The sequence below is a fragment of the Schistocerca gregaria genome, chromosome 3 (assembly GCF_023897955.1).
Source record: "Schistocerca gregaria isolate iqSchGreg1 chromosome 3, iqSchGreg1.2, whole genome shotgun sequence".
Classification (NCBI taxonomy): Eukaryota; Metazoa; Arthropoda; class Insecta; order Orthoptera; family Acrididae; genus Schistocerca; species Schistocerca gregaria.
Genome location: NC_064922.1, coordinates 457,365,488 through 457,383,881, shown reverse-complemented (window position 1 = coordinate 457,383,881; position 18,394 = coordinate 457,365,488). Strand labels below are relative to the sequence as shown.

At 38.8% G+C, this 18,394-nt stretch overlaps 1 protein-coding gene across 4 annotated transcripts in view; it reads left to right on the top strand.

Annotated features, from left to right (window-relative positions):
- LOC126356335 (coronin-7) overlaps nucleotides 1–18,394 on the top strand; it is a 232,601-nt gene that overhangs the window by 79,120 nt on the left and 135,087 nt on the right. For 2 of the 4 annotated variants that reach the window (XM_050007318.1, XM_050007319.1), the window contains exons 7-9: nucleotides 5,572–5,724; nucleotides 12,165–12,671; nucleotides 14,968–15,733. In XM_050007318.1, the coding sequence (XP_049863275.1) occupies nucleotides 5,572–5,724; nucleotides 12,165–12,671; nucleotides 14,968–15,733 (1,426 nt within the window). The remainder of the gene's footprint in view (nucleotides 1–5,571; nucleotides 5,725–12,164; nucleotides 12,672–14,967; nucleotides 15,734–18,394) is intronic. The other 2 variants (XM_050007323.1, XM_050007322.1) reach the window with 1 other exon arrangement.

Sequence of the window (18,394 nt, the reverse complement as noted above, 5' to 3'; positions counted from 1 at the left end):
TTTCAGAATTACTTCCTTTAGTATTTTGCAGTATTCTTTGTAGTGCATTGCAATGCTAACATCAGAGCTGTTTCTAGATAGCAGATGCAGTCTCCTTTTTGTCCCATATGATATCTTTATTCCTTGTGTAATCCATGGTTTATTTTTTGACTTCTGTGTGATTTGAGTTACATTTAGGGGAAAAAAAATTTCGAAAGTGGCAGTAACTTTATTAATAAATGCTTTGTATTTTCCATTTGAGTCAGCTGCGCAGGGTAGCTGCATGGTCTGAGGCATCTTGTCATGGTCCGCACGGCTCCCCCTGTCAGAGTTTTGAGTCCTCCCTCAGGCATTAATGTATGTGTTTTCCTTAGCGTAAGGTAGTTTAAGTTACATTAAGTAGTGTTTAACCTTAGGGGCTGATGATGTCAGCAGTTTGGTCCCATAAGACCTTACCACAAATTTCCAAAATTGCATGAGTAAGAAGTATTGTAAACACCTATCCAGTTCATGTCTTTGAGCAGTTTCTTGAATTTCTCAATTTTTGGCTTATTTATTACCCTCCTGTACTCAGACTTAATAGATTTTTTTTATCCTGACAAGTTTCAACATTTAACGCAAGATGCTGCATGCCGTGATCAGATAGCTCATCTTCTATTGTATTTGTGATGTGACTTTTTTTCCCTAGGTTTGTTTACAAAGATATTGTCAATAGCAATCTCAGAGCATTTACATATCCTAGTTGCAAAGTTCACAGAAGAACTAAATTGAATGATAGTGTTACTGACTGCAATAATTGTTTGCTGCCAGAGCTTTTCAATAAATCCACATTAAAATCACCATGAACCACTATTTCCTTGGTGTTTTTTGTGAAGTGATACAACAGAGCTTCCAGATTTTTTATGAAGAGGTTAAAATTTCCTGAGGGTTTTCTGTATATACTTACTATTACAGAGGACTTATCATGAAATACAACTTCTGTTACACAAACTGCTAAGTGCTGCTCTGAGCAAAATTGATTAATACCAATATTCTTGAAATCAAAACAGTTTCTGACAAATGTGGCAACTCCTTTCTCCATATTTTCTCTGCAAAACTAAGAAGCTAACTTGAATCTTGCAACATTTAACATATCTATACCAGTGGTCACATGATGTTCAGAGGGGCAGAGTATATCAACTGATTTGCTCAACTCTACTTCTTCAACACAAATAAGCAATGCATTAAGCTTACCCCTTAGGCTCCGATTAGTCTGATGTAATAAGGCTAACTGATTTTGTGCACTGGCGGCTGAATTACAACTGGATGAACCTAATTTTCCTGTCAATATTTGAGTATCTCCAGTTTCAATCAGAAGCTGTTAGCATGAGTTGTGTGCATTAAAATTTGCTTTCTGGCTGCAGGTGAATGTCATTTTCAGCCTGTCTCGGAACATCTTTTGTTTCAACCCTCTCTAACTTAAAAAAAACTACTGTTCTGTCACTTGTAACAACTGATACTATACCACTTGTCACAGTGCAGCACCTCCCCCCCCCCCCCCCTTCCCCTTAAGTTATTTGCACAGAAAATTTTCTCTTCCCTTTCTTGTTGGTGTGAAGGCCATACCTAGTTTAGTCCCACCTGCTGATAGTCAACAGGAACCACACTGATACGAGACCCCGTACCTGATCCAAGCGCATGTTCCACCTCTAAATTAACTCTCGTAACAGAAGAGTTGAGGTGCCGGCCGGAGTGGCCAATCGGTTCTAGGCACTACAGTCTGGAATTGCGCAACCGCTACGTTCGCAGGTTTGAATCTTGCCTCGGGCATGGATGTGTGTGATGTCCTTAGGTTAGTTAGGTTTAAGTTGCTCTAAGTTCTAGGGGACTGATGACCACAGCAATTAAGTCCCATAGTGCTCAGAACCATTTTTTTTAATGAGGCCAGTCATGGTGCCTCAGAACAGACACAAGCCCAACACTAGTATGTCTCATTGCTGAAGCAACCTTTACCAGATCACTCTCAGTTGAATAATTAGGAGTCCTATCTATGCTGTTGTCTGCCCCACGCACTATTACCTCAATGTCTTCCTGTGTTAAGTCTTTGCAAAATGAATCTACATCCTCTATCACCTGACCCAGACTTGCACTAGGTTTAAAAAAAACTTGTGACCTGGTAACCTGACCCTAGTTCATCCTGCAACAGTCAGCCAACACCTCTACCATGTGAACTACCTAACAACAAAACTTCCTTCTTTTTCACAGTTTTTCTGACTTCTTACATTTCAAACACTTTCTTAAAGTTTGTCGTGTCCTGTCTTCTCCAAAATTACTTGTAGCTCATCAGTTTCCAACTGTCACAACAGATCAAACCTGTTTTCCCCATTGACAACAAAACTGTCTGAGAAAGACCTATTCCTATTTCTTCTATGGGCAGTTGTCACTTCCCACCTCTCTTTTCCCTTCTCCCCCCTTAATCTTTCCAGATCTTGTTTCGTTTTATCTAGTTCCACCTGAAGGGCAGCAATCTTCTCCTGTTCCACTATCTTCCTACCTCTACAGCAAATCCTCAACAACCAATGAGCCTTGTTTATTTCCCCAATTCCCATGCCACTGCAGTCACCCACATGAAAGAAACTGCAACGACCCTCACACCATTCCCTGGAACTAACAATCCTACTTCCCACTCATGGCAAACAAATTTTAGCTTTAGTCTAAGTTAAAACAAGAATAACTTCCTAGACTACTCAGTTAATATATTAAATTTCTTAGTAAGTTTAGGCCTAAAGTTCAGATACTAATTAAAAACTTCCGGAGAAACAAAAGCAGTTTAGCCTGTATTGTTTATGTGGCAAAACAAAAAGCAAACAAAGAACTGAGCCTACACTATTTAAACTTTTCATTTATTTCTGAACTTTTCACTTCAGTTACTTACAAGATAATGAAATATACAGCGTGTAAGAATAAACTAACAACACAAACTTTACTTTATTGAAATAATCATGTAATTTACAGTATATGACATTGTAAACAAATCCTAGTCAGACTGTCTCCTAAATCATTTATATAAATAAGAAAGCACAAAGGGCTGGTAACACTACCTTGGGGAATGCCAGAAATCACTTCTGTTTTCTCAATGACTTTCCATCAGTTATTATATACTGTAACCTCTCTGACAGGAAATCATGAAACCAGTCACATAACTGAGATGATATTCCATGAGCACACAAGTTGATTACCAGCCACTTGTTGGGTATGGTGTCAAAAGCTTTCTGGAAATCTAGAAATACAAAATCAATTTGAAATCCCTTGCCAATAGCACTCAACACTTTGTATGAGTAAAGAGCTAGTTGTGTTTCACAATAGCAATGTTTTCTGAATCCATGTTGACTGTGTAAATAGATCGTTCTTTTTGGAGTAATTCATAATGTTCAAACACAGTTTATGTTCCAAAATACTGTTGCGTATTGACATTAATGGTATTGGCCTGTAATTTAGTGGATTACTCCTATTGCATTTCTTGAATAATGGTGAGACCTGTGCAACTTTCCAGTCTTTGTGTATGCATCTTTCATTGAGTGAGTGGTTGTATATGATTGTTAAGTGTGGAGCTATTTTATCAGCATAATCTGAAAGGAATCTAATTTGTATATAGTCTGGACTAGAAGATTTGCTTTTATTAAGTGATGCAAAATTTTTTAATTGTGACGGCTGGGGGACACACATTCAACAGCAGGAAAAGGAAGAGAAGGAAAAATAGGAGAACATGGACTGGGGGCAAGGTATGAAAGAGGAAGCCACCTGCTAGAATTTTTCACTGAGCATGAGTTATGATTTAATCTCGGAATCATATAACAGCACCAGTTACCATTTTTATTTTTGATTGCCATGACCATTTGTGGGCACCAAGGCCACTTTTCAGTTGTTACATGATTATCACTGTGGGAGTATGCAGGCTTGTGTGTGTACTCCCATGACAATAGAGTAGCAGACATTCAAGTTTTTAAGAGCCATTTACATAGGTTAAGAAGAGGAGGGGACCCAGTGCCAAACTTTCCCAATTCTTAGTTTCATTTCATTTCTGTGATGCAGTTCATCAATGTGTCCCTTGGTGTTTTGTTATAGAGGTAACACTCTGCCCATTCTACATCTACATCTACATTTATACTCCACGAGCATCCAACGGTATGTGGCGGAGAGCACATTACGTGCCACTGTCATTACCTCCCTTTCCTGTTCCAGTCGCGGATGGTTCGCGGGAAGAACAACTGCCGGAAAGCCTCCGTGCACTCTTGAATCTCTCTAATTTTACATCCATAATCTCCTCGGGGGGGTATAAGTAGGGGGAAGCAATATATTCAATACCTCATCCAGAACCACACCCTCTCGAAACCTGGACAGCAAGCTACACGGCGATGCAGAGCGCCTCTCTTGCAGAGTCTGCCACTTGAGTTTGCTAAACATCTCCGTTACGCTATCATGCTTACGAAATAACCGTGTGATGAAACACGCCACTCTTCTTTGGATCTTCTCTATTTCCTCTGTCAGCCCGACCTGGTACGGATCCCACACTGATGAGCAACACTCAAGTGTAGGTCGAACAAGTGTTTTGTAAGCCACCTCCTTTGTCGATGGACTACATTTTCTAAGGACTCTCCCAATGACTCTCAGCCTGGCACCCACTTTACCAACAATTAATTTTATATGATCATTCCACTTCAAATCGTTCCATACACATACTCCCAGATATTTTACAGAAGTAACTGCTACCAGTGTTTGTTCCGCATCATATAATCATACAATAAAGGATCCTTCTTTCTATGTATTCACAATACATTACATTTGTCTATGTTATGGGTCAGTTGCCACTCCCTGCACCAAGTGTTATCCGCTGCAGATTCTCCAGCATTTTGCTGCAATTTTCTAGTGCTGCAACTTCTCTGTATACTACAGCGTCAAGGATGGTACAGTTTTAGTTTGCCAAGTACAGTTTTGTTCTTAAACCAAAGGCTTTGGTGCAGTCGCCAACAGAAGGAAGAGTCAAAAAACATTTTAAAAAAACGTATTACTTCCTCCCACTTGCCCTGCAAAATAATCACAGTGAGAAGGTCAAAGAAATTAGAACTCTTATGAAATCTTACAAACAGTAATTATGTCCATGCAACATTCGGCAATTGATAAAATGAAGAAAAATTTGGCCTCGGACTGAAACTATCTTTTTTTCCTGTATACCACAGCAAAGATAATTTTTAAGGAGGTGGGGGAGGGGTGGCGGAACTAATGATAGTAGTTCACAGAATACCCTACTCCACAAAACATATTGGGAATTGGGAAGTGTGTGCGCAGATAAATTATCTAATCTAAAATTAAAAGCAATGAGCTTTCATATTATTAGGGAGGTCGTCGCTGTACAAAAATTCAACTGTTCTGTTGTTCTTAGATGGCAGTGCATCTCTGTATTACATAGGTTACTTACTCAATCTCCAAATATAATTGAAAGGTTTTGTTTAACTTTATTGCTATGTTATTTCTGTGTGATATTTACTTCTGAAAATTAAAAAAAAAACTTGTTTAATTTGTGTGCACTTCTTTAATCATTATATTCGTTTACAGTCATATAGAGATTTTCATGGAGACCTCTTCCCAGAGACTGCAGGAAATGTTGCACCAATTTCTGCGAGTCAGTGGAGTAGCGGGATCAATGCTGAAGTGGCACGTGTTAGCCTTGATCCAGCAAAGAGGCACCTAGGAGAAACTGGTTCGCAGGTAAGACTGTATTATTCTTCTAGAAGTTTAGAAACTATTTGGGACTGTGGATGCTGTGCAAATTGAAATATTTTAAGACCTGCATTTCATGAAATATGTACAATAGTGTTAGGAGATTCAGATGTTACCCCCACGCTTATGAAAGAGAGAGAGAGAGAGAGAGAGAGAGAGAGAGAGAGAGAGAGAGAGAGATTGTGTGAATTTTAGTTAAATTTGTTGATTTTTGTGTATATTTGTAATTTTAGGCAGTTATTGGGTTTGTTACACTTTTCTATTTAAAACCACTTATACCATAAGATAGATGACTTCAAATTATATTTCTGTTCACCAGTGTAGAAACATGGACTTTACCAGATAGTTTGCTTTGTATCGATTTAAAATAACTCTATAGTGAGGCTTGCTCTTTTTTCCTTTCTTTGTAATTTTTCCTGCAGACATGTCACTAGTGATGAGCCAAAACATTATGAACCTGCTAATAGTCTGTTAATCCACCTTTGGAATGCAATGCAGTAGTGATTCTGCATGGCATGAATTCAACAAATTTGTGGAAGATTTTGAGAGACATGTGGCACCAAATGTTTATGCACAAGTCATGCAATTCCTGTAAAGTATGTAGCAGTAGTTTGGGGACATAAAACTGGTGTCCAACAGTGATCCAGATGTGTTTTATTTTGAGCAGGTCAGAAAAATTTGTTGGCTAAGGCACAAGACACCAATGTGAGTTCACTAAAATAGACTGTTCAAATCACTGTAGCACAATTTTGATCTTGTGACGTGAGCATTTAGTCTGATGGAAAATGCTATCACTGCTGAGAAAGACGACATGCATAAAGAGACGCATTTGGTCTGCAATAACGTTCATATATTCCACAGCTGTCAAGGCTAACACAGGTCTCACAGAATCCCATGTGAATGTCCCCTGTGGGATTAGACTACCCCCACCAGCCTGAGTCCATTGCATGGTGCATATTTCGAGCAGCTTTTTGCCTGGATGACAGCATACCTAGACACGCCCACTGACATGGTGTTAAAACAAATGTAATTCATCCAACAAGGCAACACAATTCCAATGATCCACCATCCCCTCATGATGATTCTGTATGCACTGCATTCGTAATTGACAGTGTCATTGGTTCAACATGGAAACACTTGTGGGTTGGGGGGGGGGGGGGGGGGGGGGGTCTTGTGCAACAGAGACCCAGTTTCAGCATTGTGCATTGAATGGTGTGCTCCAAAACTCTTGTGCCTGAATTGGCAGTGTACTATTTCTTCTGATCTGCATCAGATTATCACTTGTTCTGCTTTAAACAGCAAGCTAGCCTCTGAACACCATGTTCCGTAACAAGACATGGATGTCAAACAACCTGTTGCCTTATCGTGGTTTCACCATTCTTCAGCTGCTTTCCATAGATGCTCATGACAGATGCATATGAACCAGCTGTGTCATTTGAGGTGCTTATTCCCAGCTACCAAACCAGTACAATCTGTTCTTTGTATATGGATTTCCCCACTTGTGGCCCATACCATTACGATTCCTATTTCCCTCCTACTATTATTCCTATGTGTATATTCATCTCTCTTGCTCCACTTCCATTCTTTTCTTACTGTGTCACATGTCCAAAGTGCCCCTAGATGGCATTCAATCCCGCAATGGGCAGTGGTCAGAATGTTTTGGCCCTTTCTCTCTCTCTCTCTCTCTCTCTCTCTCTCTCTCTCTCTCTCTCTCAAGGCTTCATGTTAGTAGCTTCCCCCCCCCCCCCCCCTCCCCCTCCTCACACTAGGTATTACCCACATCATGCAGGTTATGCTAAAAGTAGTTTCATAACTTGAATTCTCGACCATGCGGAAATTAAAGCTTTAGCTTCATATATGCAAAATAAAGTTTTATTTTAGCATAGCTATTGTACTCTTTTCACCTATTAAACACATTTTTGTAAATGAATACTTTAATCATATATTTTATTTTAATTATAAATTAAAATAATTCTGATTATTCCTGTAACCGAAATTCCAGGCTGAAAACGGTGAACAAAGATGTTGAAAGGCAAACTGTGGGCTGTAGCTAATTCATAATGATTCGTAAGTGGTTTCTACCCACATGACAATACAGAGACTTCAGTAGCTTTGGGCTCCCACTCTTTTTCTATTGTCAGCACAGTATTTCACGTGTGTGTGTGTGTGTGTGTGTGTGTGTGTGTGTGTGTGTGTGTGTGTCTTTACAGTAGGAAAAAAAAAAAACAATAGCTGAAGAACTAGTTATGTCATATACATGGTACGTGTACACACAATAAATTGGGCTAATCTGAAGTAGACCAGTAGATTTTTCTCATTACTATCACTTTTTTTTCCTGTGCAGTGCAGTCCAGCCATAGAAGAATCTGCAGTTGATAAAACTAAAATATAATTGTAAGGGCTATTGTTTATTCTGGCATGAACAGCCCAGCCAATGTCTTAGAGAAACTTTTGAGACCACTGAAATTACAAATTACACTTAACATAAACCACTAAAAGCTTGTATTGGTAGAAAGTTTAGTAGGCAGCATAACACTGTTCAGAAGAAAAGCATGAGAAATTGTTTCTGTAAATGCTTTAATTGCTGTGATAAGCAATTTCATGGTGTAATGACCTCAGCAAGAGGATGTACTTGTTGAGGCCAAGATCATAATAGCAGTATGCAAAAGTTGTCTTCCAAATACCCCCGAACGTTTTTACATCGAGTAGTTACAGTTCCAAGAGCCTAAGATTCTTCATGAAACCAATTTTATAAATAATGTAACTGGAGCAATGATAGTTCAATATTTGAGAACCTGAATCTGTTCCTAATGATGATTAATTTCTCTCAAAACATACACCGTTAAGATCCTCTGATTTGTTATAAGGGATACACATCAAGTTGAAAAATAAACATAAGCATCAAACTAAAAACTAAAAATTAAGTAGATGAAAAGAAAATGCAAGAAACTGAAAAGATGACATTAGATTACAGGCATTACTGCAGCACCATTTATGGTAATAATTTGTTATACTTGAGCAAGTTATTAATTCAATAGTGTGTGACTTATAGTTTACACCAAAAAGTTTGAAAGCTTTTTACAGGTTTGTTGTACTACAAAAAAAACAATGTTTTTAAATGCACATAAGATCATGGTCAGGTTAATCAGTAGAAAAATTAATTTGACAACAAACTAAAACATACACATACGTCATATATGAACAAAACAAAAATGCAATTACCATTAATAATACTTCAAGACACCCACAGCATTGATAATTGCTTGGCATCTCCAAGACATGCTTAAAACCAAGTCTTCCATGTATTCATGTGGAAGACCTCCACATGTGTTGAATGTATGTTGACAGCCATTTCAAAGTGAAGTTTTTTTTCCCTTGCAGCTTCTTTTTCATGTAAGATCATATGTTCTCTGTAGGATTAGCATGAGGCAACCTAGAGGATCAATTCAGTACCTATACACCATTCTCCTTTTTCCAGTCACTGCAAAGCCTGCAGCAGTGCTTCAGGTCATTGTACTCGTGCTGTACATAACCTTCATTTTGGTGATGAACCATCATTTGGCAGCTGGTATAAAACATCTTTAATAAATTTGTAAAATCTTCTGCACATTTAAATTGTTGGTAGACATTTGCAAATCTTGGTAAAAAATTCAAAACAAACTAATGCTTTATGGACATTGCATGAAGGGTGAAGGTTTCCTCTATGGGCTGTGGAAGAACGAAAGCAATATCTTTTGCAGTCTGTGTGTAATGCCAACAGCGCACTTACCTAACAGACTGAAAATGTATTTTTTGATCAAACTGTAAAACTGTATTCCATAAATTATTCCATAAAGATTATGGCCTACGTATTAACTCAAAGTAACTGTGATTCGCTACTTTTCTCATTCTCATGTGAATAGCACCAGATAAAATACATATTGTGAAAGCTAAGCTATTCAGTTAGTTTGATGTGAAGTTTAAATAGGCCTTGAAATTTAAATGTTTGTTTTTGATTTAATCCTTGCAACTGGATCTTCTGTGCATTCACCATACGAAGCAGTATGTAACAGTTAATGATTTTTTGTGCTGTTTTAATGCTATATATCTGTGCCCTGAAACTTGCTGAATTCAAATAATAACTTCATTTTTGTGTGCAGTCCCTATAGTGAAGACATTTTAATATTGTTTTAAAATTAAAGAAAGATTTGAAACAACACTACTTGCTCATTTCAGCATGGATCTAAGTAGCAGGTCATTACTTCCTCTTGCCTCTTAGATAACAGCTTTTGTTTTTAAAAATAGTGTGCATGCGCCCCCCCCCCCCCCCCCCCACACACACACACAAAAAGGTTTCTACCACTTACATCCCTACAAATGTGTACAGGCTTAGATTAACAAATCTTTGTAAATCTTTGAAAGTAAAACCTACTGTTGGCTAACATTCAGTATTGTGTTGCTCCATCCCATGCACTGTAACATGCTTTGATCTTCCATGGCAAGCTGTTATGTATTGGTGCCCAAACCCATCCCACTGTTTGATGTCGGACCGTTGGAGGGCATGCAATGGTGTGAGGGAGCTTCCTTTGATGACACACTGGAAATTTCAACTGGTGTTCAATCAGGTGCATGTCAGTATATAGTACAGGCCATTCCATTTAATTGATTCTGGTCTTTTCGTAGATGATGTTTGTGAGGTGAGAGTAGTGTGATCTTGCATTATCCTGTTCAAAAATGAACCTTTCACCAAAATGTTGATATTAGTGCTGGATAATAGGTCGGAGTATCTGTCTTGATACTTTAATTCTTCAAGAGCCTTTCTAGCGATGAGAGGCACACATGAAACACAATCTACCCACCTCCCTGCTAAATCCACATGATTGCCTTGGTATCTCACCACTACTAGGCAGATATTCACTGTTTGGTGTCTCATGAAAGCAGCTGAGTGCTTAAATGATGTTACTGGCATATATGTAAATTTAGCAGGCTATTGCCAAAGCTGAGGGTACCTGTTCATGAAGCAATGTGACCATGCGCACACATTCTGAACTTCTACATCTACATCTACATCCACATCTACATCCACATCCACATCCACATCCACATCCACATCCACATCCATACTCCGCAAGCCACCTGACGGTGTGTGGCGGAGGGTACCCTGAGTACCTCTATCAGTTCTCCCTTCTATTCCAGTCTCGTATTGTTCGTGGAAAGAAGGATTGTCGGTATGCTTCTGTGTGGGCTTCATGGTAGTTTCTTAGTAGCAGGAAGTATTCGTTTTTCCACCTGTACGAAATGTCCCCATTGACCTTATGTCTTTGCTGAAACTTCTTGGATAGATCCTTCCTAGTTGCTGGTTCTGGCCCATGTGGAATGGTTATTAGTTTGCTATCATTTAGGACGTGGGCTGGCATCAATGTTCTATCAATCTCTCTCCTAGAGTGATGGGTCTCGAGTTTATTGTGACTTCTATTACTGTCAAAATGGTGTTTAGCTCTCTTCATCCACCTAAGAGTGACAAAATGCTTCCTCGAGCAGTGCTTGATGCAGTCTAGCATGCATTCCCAACAGCTGCAGTGTCTTAAATACTAATGAAAAACATAACTGCCCTGTGCCAAAAAATAGACTTGCGTGATGAACAAGAAGTGGTGTTATACAATTATACTTATTTGTATGGTTCAAGCTGAAACACACACACACACACACACGCACACAAACACACACACGACTGCTCTCTACAGCTACTCAGGCCCAACTGTTAGACGATGAGAATGTAGTGCTGGATAGTGGTTATTTAGTTAAACTATATATAGCAAACTGTGGCCACTTAAGTAGTTGGGTGTGCCTCCTTATTTGAAGTCATTGTCTGAGTTTCCTCCAGTACATTATTTGTAATGTTCTGTCACATGGGCTGAAATAATGTCGTCTTAAGAACACACATGTGGCAGTGGAGCCTCTGACAACCTTACACATGGGACACTAGCTTGCCACGGCTTGAAGAAAATTGGAAATACACATGAACAGTGGTATATCACAGCAGAACTGCTCTCACAACCACATTATCCCTGGCTCTAACACTTCTGAGTTTCAGTTCCAGGGCCATTAGGACCATTATTTACTTATAACTGTGTTTAATGACATTGCTAAATTTTACTTACATTTCTTTGGTCAGTGCAACATTTTTCTTGTACCCTTCCTTTTTTTCATATTATGAAATTTATGTTGTAATCATGACAAGGTTTCTTCTAATTTTGTTCAGTATATCAGGACTTGCATTATTAAAACAAATCATTCCTGTGCTCTGATACATTGTACTCTGTAGAAGATAGTCTGATAATTGTAGTTACTAAGTCATATTAAACTTCAATTGGAGACAAATAACTGGTGCCTTGCAATGGGCTATCTTAAAGTCTGATGTCGATGGTTACTGAGAATTTTACTCCCAGGTGAACAGCAGTACCCTTTCTGAAATGCGAAAACACCTTCATCTAAAGCAGTATGTGACAAGCTCACCACAGCTACAGCAGCAGAACAAGAAACAACTGAGTTATAGATCAAATGCAACAAAGGAAGAAGAGACAAAGAGCACACAGCAGAATGGAGAGACGACTCATGACCATCAGAATGGAACAGTGACAGTTGTCCGCAGCACGGCTGCAATTCCTGGACCTGTCCCACCAAAGCCACTGCCAAGATCATCACGTCAGAGCTCATTGACAGAAACTGATGAACCAATAGTTGCAGCAGTACCTGCCCCGAGACCAGTTGCAAGGCCTCGAATGGGTACCACTTGCCCCTCCAGTGTATCAAGTCAGGTTGCTGTGCCATCCCAGCAGCCTCAAGCATCTCAAGAATCTGTACAGCCACAGATTTCTCCAGTTGGCACTGTTCCTCCTCCAGCTAGTGTCGTCACTCCGGTGAACCCCCTGATGCTCAGCTCAGGGGGCTACAAGGTCAGAAGCACACTTAGTACAGCCTGTTCAGTATTGGGGACTAACAGTGATTTTCTTAGTTCCTGTGTTTGCTTCTCTGTTAATATTTTGAGCTTTGACTTTGGTTCATATTGTAACACTTGTGTAGCGTAGGTAGTTTGCTGCTATATACAGTTGCCTTTTGTTGTCAAAGGAAGTTTGTTATATGTTGTGAACTTTCAATAGACAAAGTGATTGTTTCCATGAGCTGTTTTTGTTGCAGTACTCGTTTAGTTATGTATATTGCTGTTACTTAGTAATAAAAGCTTGGCAGAGTCAACTGTGTGCTTGTATGTTTTGTTTGCATATATTTATATGTATTTAAAAAAATAATTATATGATTTTAGTCTTGTTTTGTTTCCCCCTTTTGCTATGATTCATTAGTAGTATAGTTGTTTGCTTTTTTGTTTGTAATTGACAACAACGATCTAACTGCTTTTATTCCTAATAACTCTAATAAAGATATGCAATTTATCAAGTAACTGATTTCTTGTCACACTGCAGTAATGTGTGGATATTTATTAAACATACAGAAATATAGTGGAATAATTTTTGTGGTGTTCTTGAATTGTAAAATTTTCAAAAAGATATTTTTATAACAGATGAATTTTTTGTGATAATAATGGTACTTTAATGTGTGGGCATGCTGCACACATTCTAAATGCACAGTTGTGTGTTTTTTTGTATCATTTACGAAATACTGACTCTAGATGAGATACATGCACCTTTAGTTACCTAACATCTGCCGGAACATTGATTACAATTAAGAATAATTTCCATTTTTTTATATTATTCCTTTGCTTTCCATAATCGATTTTGACATTGAAGATGTAGTTTCACTAATGAAAGGTAAACCCTATGAAAATATACAGACAGCTTTCACAGGAGTCAAAAAACTGTTGTAGGTTTACACCAAAATTAGATTTTAGTCACCTACATCATAATTCAGATTATTTTGATGTTTATTAATGTTATATGAATACTGATAAAACTGTGTCAGAACTGATGCCACAGTATTTTCTCGATTTTTGTTGCTTGTATAGTGGTGTGAAAAATTTTTTTTCCCTTTTTTTTCTGTTGTCTGTGGGAAAGGTACGGAAAAGCACATGGTGATAAACTGTAAAGATACTTTCTTGCAAATGTAATTTCTGGAAGGGGGGGGGGGGCAAATTCAGCAGTATGAAGGGCAGAGTTTTCAAGTAGTAGAGTTACCGAGGCTGTTTGCACTGCAGCAGTTGCTTCTGAAGGACTACATGTTGTTTTAATTCAAAGATTTTGGATGCAAGATGTGCATCAGAAAATCCAACATGTTGAACTGTTTTGCTTCAAAGATAGTGTGATGGTTCTTTATCATTATTTGGCAGTTTGGTTGGTTTCAAAGTATTAGATAAAATTATTCATCTTTATGTCATTTTGAATGTCTATTATTTCCCTATCTATACTTGTACTATAAAAACTGCCCATTGAAATTTCATGTTATCATCATACAGAATTTACACAAGAGAATTATTTTAATGTAACAACTTGTTTGCAGATAGAAATGAAAGTTTGTCTCTAAGAATGAGTGTCAGGAATATAATATAGAGTGGTCAAAGTACCAATGTACTTTATTGACGTGATTGTATGTTCCCAGTTTATTACTTTTGACAGTACTACACAGGACCACTAGAAACACAAAAATATCCATATTTATCGATAAGAGATATCGGTGTCGTTCAGATTTATTGTTTTCAGTGTGCTATATAACCACAGACATAATTCATCAAGCAGCTTATATTATTTCTTTACAAGTGAAGTAAAGGTTGCAGTTACCATGATCTACCTTTCATTTGCTATTCTGTACATAATGTTAGGAACAGAAGATTCCTCAATTATTTGATCAACTAAAAGGGTGTACCACATTACTCAGGATTTCCGAGACGATAGTTATTATTACTCAACTCGGCCATGTCTTGAGTATCATTATTCCTTAACTAATTTGCTGTGGTGTAATTCATGGTATATTCCACAGTAAATTCAAAAACAAGAGTTGAAATAACTAATGTTAGCAGTTACATTTCCCAGAGGCAGCACTTACTTTAGTTTTAATTAAGTGACTTGATGCTTGTCAGTATACACATTTATGATGTGCAAAAAAACACAAAAATACAGAAATTGTATTTGAATTGTACAATTTATTTTAAAATTCTCCATCTGCTAACTGACTGTGATTACTTCTTTGTTTTATTGTGCCTCCATAAATAAGACTTTATACTGATACATATCTCATCTTTTGCAGCCTCGGCTTGGACCTAAACCATTTACACCACCTAAATTAAACTTTGGTGTGGGAAGTGGAGATGCAGAACTAAAAATAACAACAGATTTCTCATTTGATAAAGTATTTTCTGTCCCATCTGTCCCCGCTGCGGAGGTCAATGGAGCTGTGGCAACAAGGGAAGAAAACAGCAATGATGTGCACACAGACGACAGTGCGCCAGAAACATATACAGAAACGTTCCCTGTAGATTGCCAAGAAAGTGATAAAAATGAAGTATGTGCTGTGGTTGGAGATCAAGACATAAGTCCCACCACAGAAGATGAACTTCCATCTTCACCAAACAGTAAAGCAAAAACACCAAGCACAGCAGAGAGAAGAAAGGTTTTCGAGAAAAGGATAAGTTCAATGACTATTGAACAAGATTCTGGATCTGGGACTGTAGAAACTCTGCAATCGCCAAAGGGCGATGAGTGCATTGAAGATAAACTTGAAGATTTTGAGAGGGCTTCATTGCAACGAACAAGTATTGCAGAACGTCGGCGACTGTATGAAAACCGTTCTGTTTCTGTTCAAGAGACAAGTATTGCAGATAAGCGCAGTCCCACAACTCTTAGTCCTACACCTCTGAGGCGTCGTGATTCACTTAAATCACAAAAACCTATCTTAGAAGAGGATAAACCTCAAAGAAAATTGACAGAGCAGCCCACAAGTAAAACACCCCCAATGGAAAGGAAACAGGAGCCTGTAACAACACCAACACCGAAGAGAACATCGACTGTTTTTGGTATGTATCACCTACAATGTGTTAGTATTACACACTGTAAATTTAACAGTTTCATATTATGAAGTAAATATATCCTCCTCCTGTTGTTGTTGTGGTCTTCAGTCCTGAGACTGGTTTGATGCAGCTCTCCATGCTACTCTATCCTGTGCAAGCTTCATCATCTCCCAGTACCTACTGCAACCTACATCCTTCTGAATCTGCTTAGTGTATTCATCTCTTGGTCTCCCTCTACGATTTTTACCCTCCACGCTGCCCTCCAATACTAAATTAGTGATCCCTTGATGCCTCAGAACATGTCCTACCAACCGATCCCTTCTTCTGGTCAAGTTGTGCCACAAACTTCTCTTCTCCCCAATCCTATTCAATACTTCCTCATTAGTAATGCGATCTACCCATCTAATCTTCAGCATTCTTCTGTAGCACCACATTTCGAAAGCTTCTATTCTATTCTTGTCCAAACTATTTATCGTCCATGTTTCACTTCCATACATGGCTACAATCCATACAAATACTTTCAGAAAAGACTTCCTGACACTTAAATCTATACTCGATGTTAACAAATTTCTCTTCTTCGGAAATGCTTTCCTTGCCATTGCCAGTCTACATTTTATATCCTCTCTACTTCGACCATCATCAGTTATTTTGCTCCCCAAATAGCAAAACTCCTTTACTACTTCAAGTGTCTCATTTCCTAATTTAATTCCCTCAGCATCACCCAACTTAATTCGACTACATTCCATTATCCTCCTTTTGCTTTTGTTGATGTTCATCTTATATCCTCCTTTCAAGACACTGTTCATTCCGTTCAACTGCTCTTCCAAGTCCTTTGCTGTCTCTGACAGAATTACAATGTCATCGGCGAACCTCAAAGTTTTTATTTCTTCTCCATGGATTTTAATACCTACTCCGAATTTTCTTTTGTTTCCTTTACTGCTTGCTCAATATACAGATTGAATAACATCGGGGAGAGGCTACAACCCTGTCTCACTCCCTTCTCAACCACTGCTTCCCTTTCATGTCCCTCGACTCTTATAACTGCCATCTGGTTTCTGTACAAATTGTCAATAGCCTTTCGCTCCCTGTATTTTACCCCTGCCACATTTAGAATTTGAAAGAGAGTATTCCAATCAACATTGTCAAAAGCTTTCTCTAAGTCTACAAATGCTAGAAACGTAGGTTTGCCTTTCCTTAATCTTTCTTCTAAGATAGGTCGTAATTTCAGTATTGCCTCATGTGTTCCAGTACTTCTACGGAATCCAAACTAATCTTCCCCAAGGTCAGCTTCTACTAGTTTTTCCATTCGTCTGTAAAGAATTCGTGTCAGTATTTTGCAGCTGTGGCTTATTAAACTGATAGTTCGGTAATTTTCACATCTGTCAACACCTGCTTTCTTTGGGATTGGAATTATTATATTCTTCTTGAAGTCTGAGGGTATTTCGCCTGTTTCGTACAGCTTGCTCACCAGATGGTAGAGTTTTGTCAAGACTGGCTCTTCCAAGGCTGTCAGTAGTATCCTCCTCCTCTCCAACCCATTTCAACAAAGTAGGTGTCAGTTTTATTTGTACTCCTACTCTCTTCTTCTCTGCAATGCTTGATGTTTGTGTAAGAAAGATGAATAAATGTTATATTGCATTATGTTTTGCCTTCCATTTTAAACTGAAGTTGGCTGGGTGAGTTAGTTCTCAGGTCAAAGAAAAACCTAAATATTATGCCTCCAGTGAGACAGTTCTGAGTATAGCACTTTAGAGCTCAAAGTAATTTTCATATGGTGTCTGATTTACTCTAATACTGTATGTAGCAAGGAAAGTTCTGTCAGAATGTAAATAATTTCGGAGTAAAGGAAACGCCTCACCAAATCAAGGAAGCACTGAGTCTTCAAGAGGTGTGTGCTTCCACATTGGGGTGAGGAATAAAGTCTAATGGGGCTGATAGAGGGAGCAAGGGGGTGGGAAGTGGGAAGAGATGTTGGGCAGGATAGCAGATGGCCCAGAGGAAGGCAGTGAGTGGATGGGATAAGAATGTGGGAGGGAGGGGCAGCAGTTGCATGAGACAGGAATGTGACACCTGAGCACTAGAGCCAGTGGGATTGTGGTGCACACAATGACATTGACATGGAGTAGTGGATTGAGATGGGGCAGTAGGGCAGAGGAAGGGGAGACTTTAGAGAAAGTGTGTAGGTACTGCGGTTAGCAGAAATTGAGATCAGGAGGATTATAGAAGCTAATGTATTGTTGCAAGGATAACTTTCTTCTGTGTAGTTCACATAAGCTGGTGCTAAGGGAAGGAGGCGGGGGGGGGGGGGGGGGGGGAGGGGGGAAGAAGGGAAGTTTCTGCATGGCATGTGTTTTGAAGTAGCCATGACACTCAATCATACTGTGCTCAGCAGTGCATTCCACCACTTTTCATATGGTATCTGATTTACTTTAATACTGTTTGTAGTAAGGGAAGTTCTGGCAGAATGTAAATAATTTTGGAGTAAAGGAGACAACTCACTGAATAGTGGTAGCATTGAGTCATCAACTCTGCTCTTGGGCTTAGTTTGGTGGTGGCCATTCATTCTGGTGACCAGCTGGTTTGTGGTCACATCCACATAAAATGCTGTGCAGAAATTTCAGCAGAGCTGGTATTGGATGTGGCTGCTGTCACAAGTGGCCCTGTCTC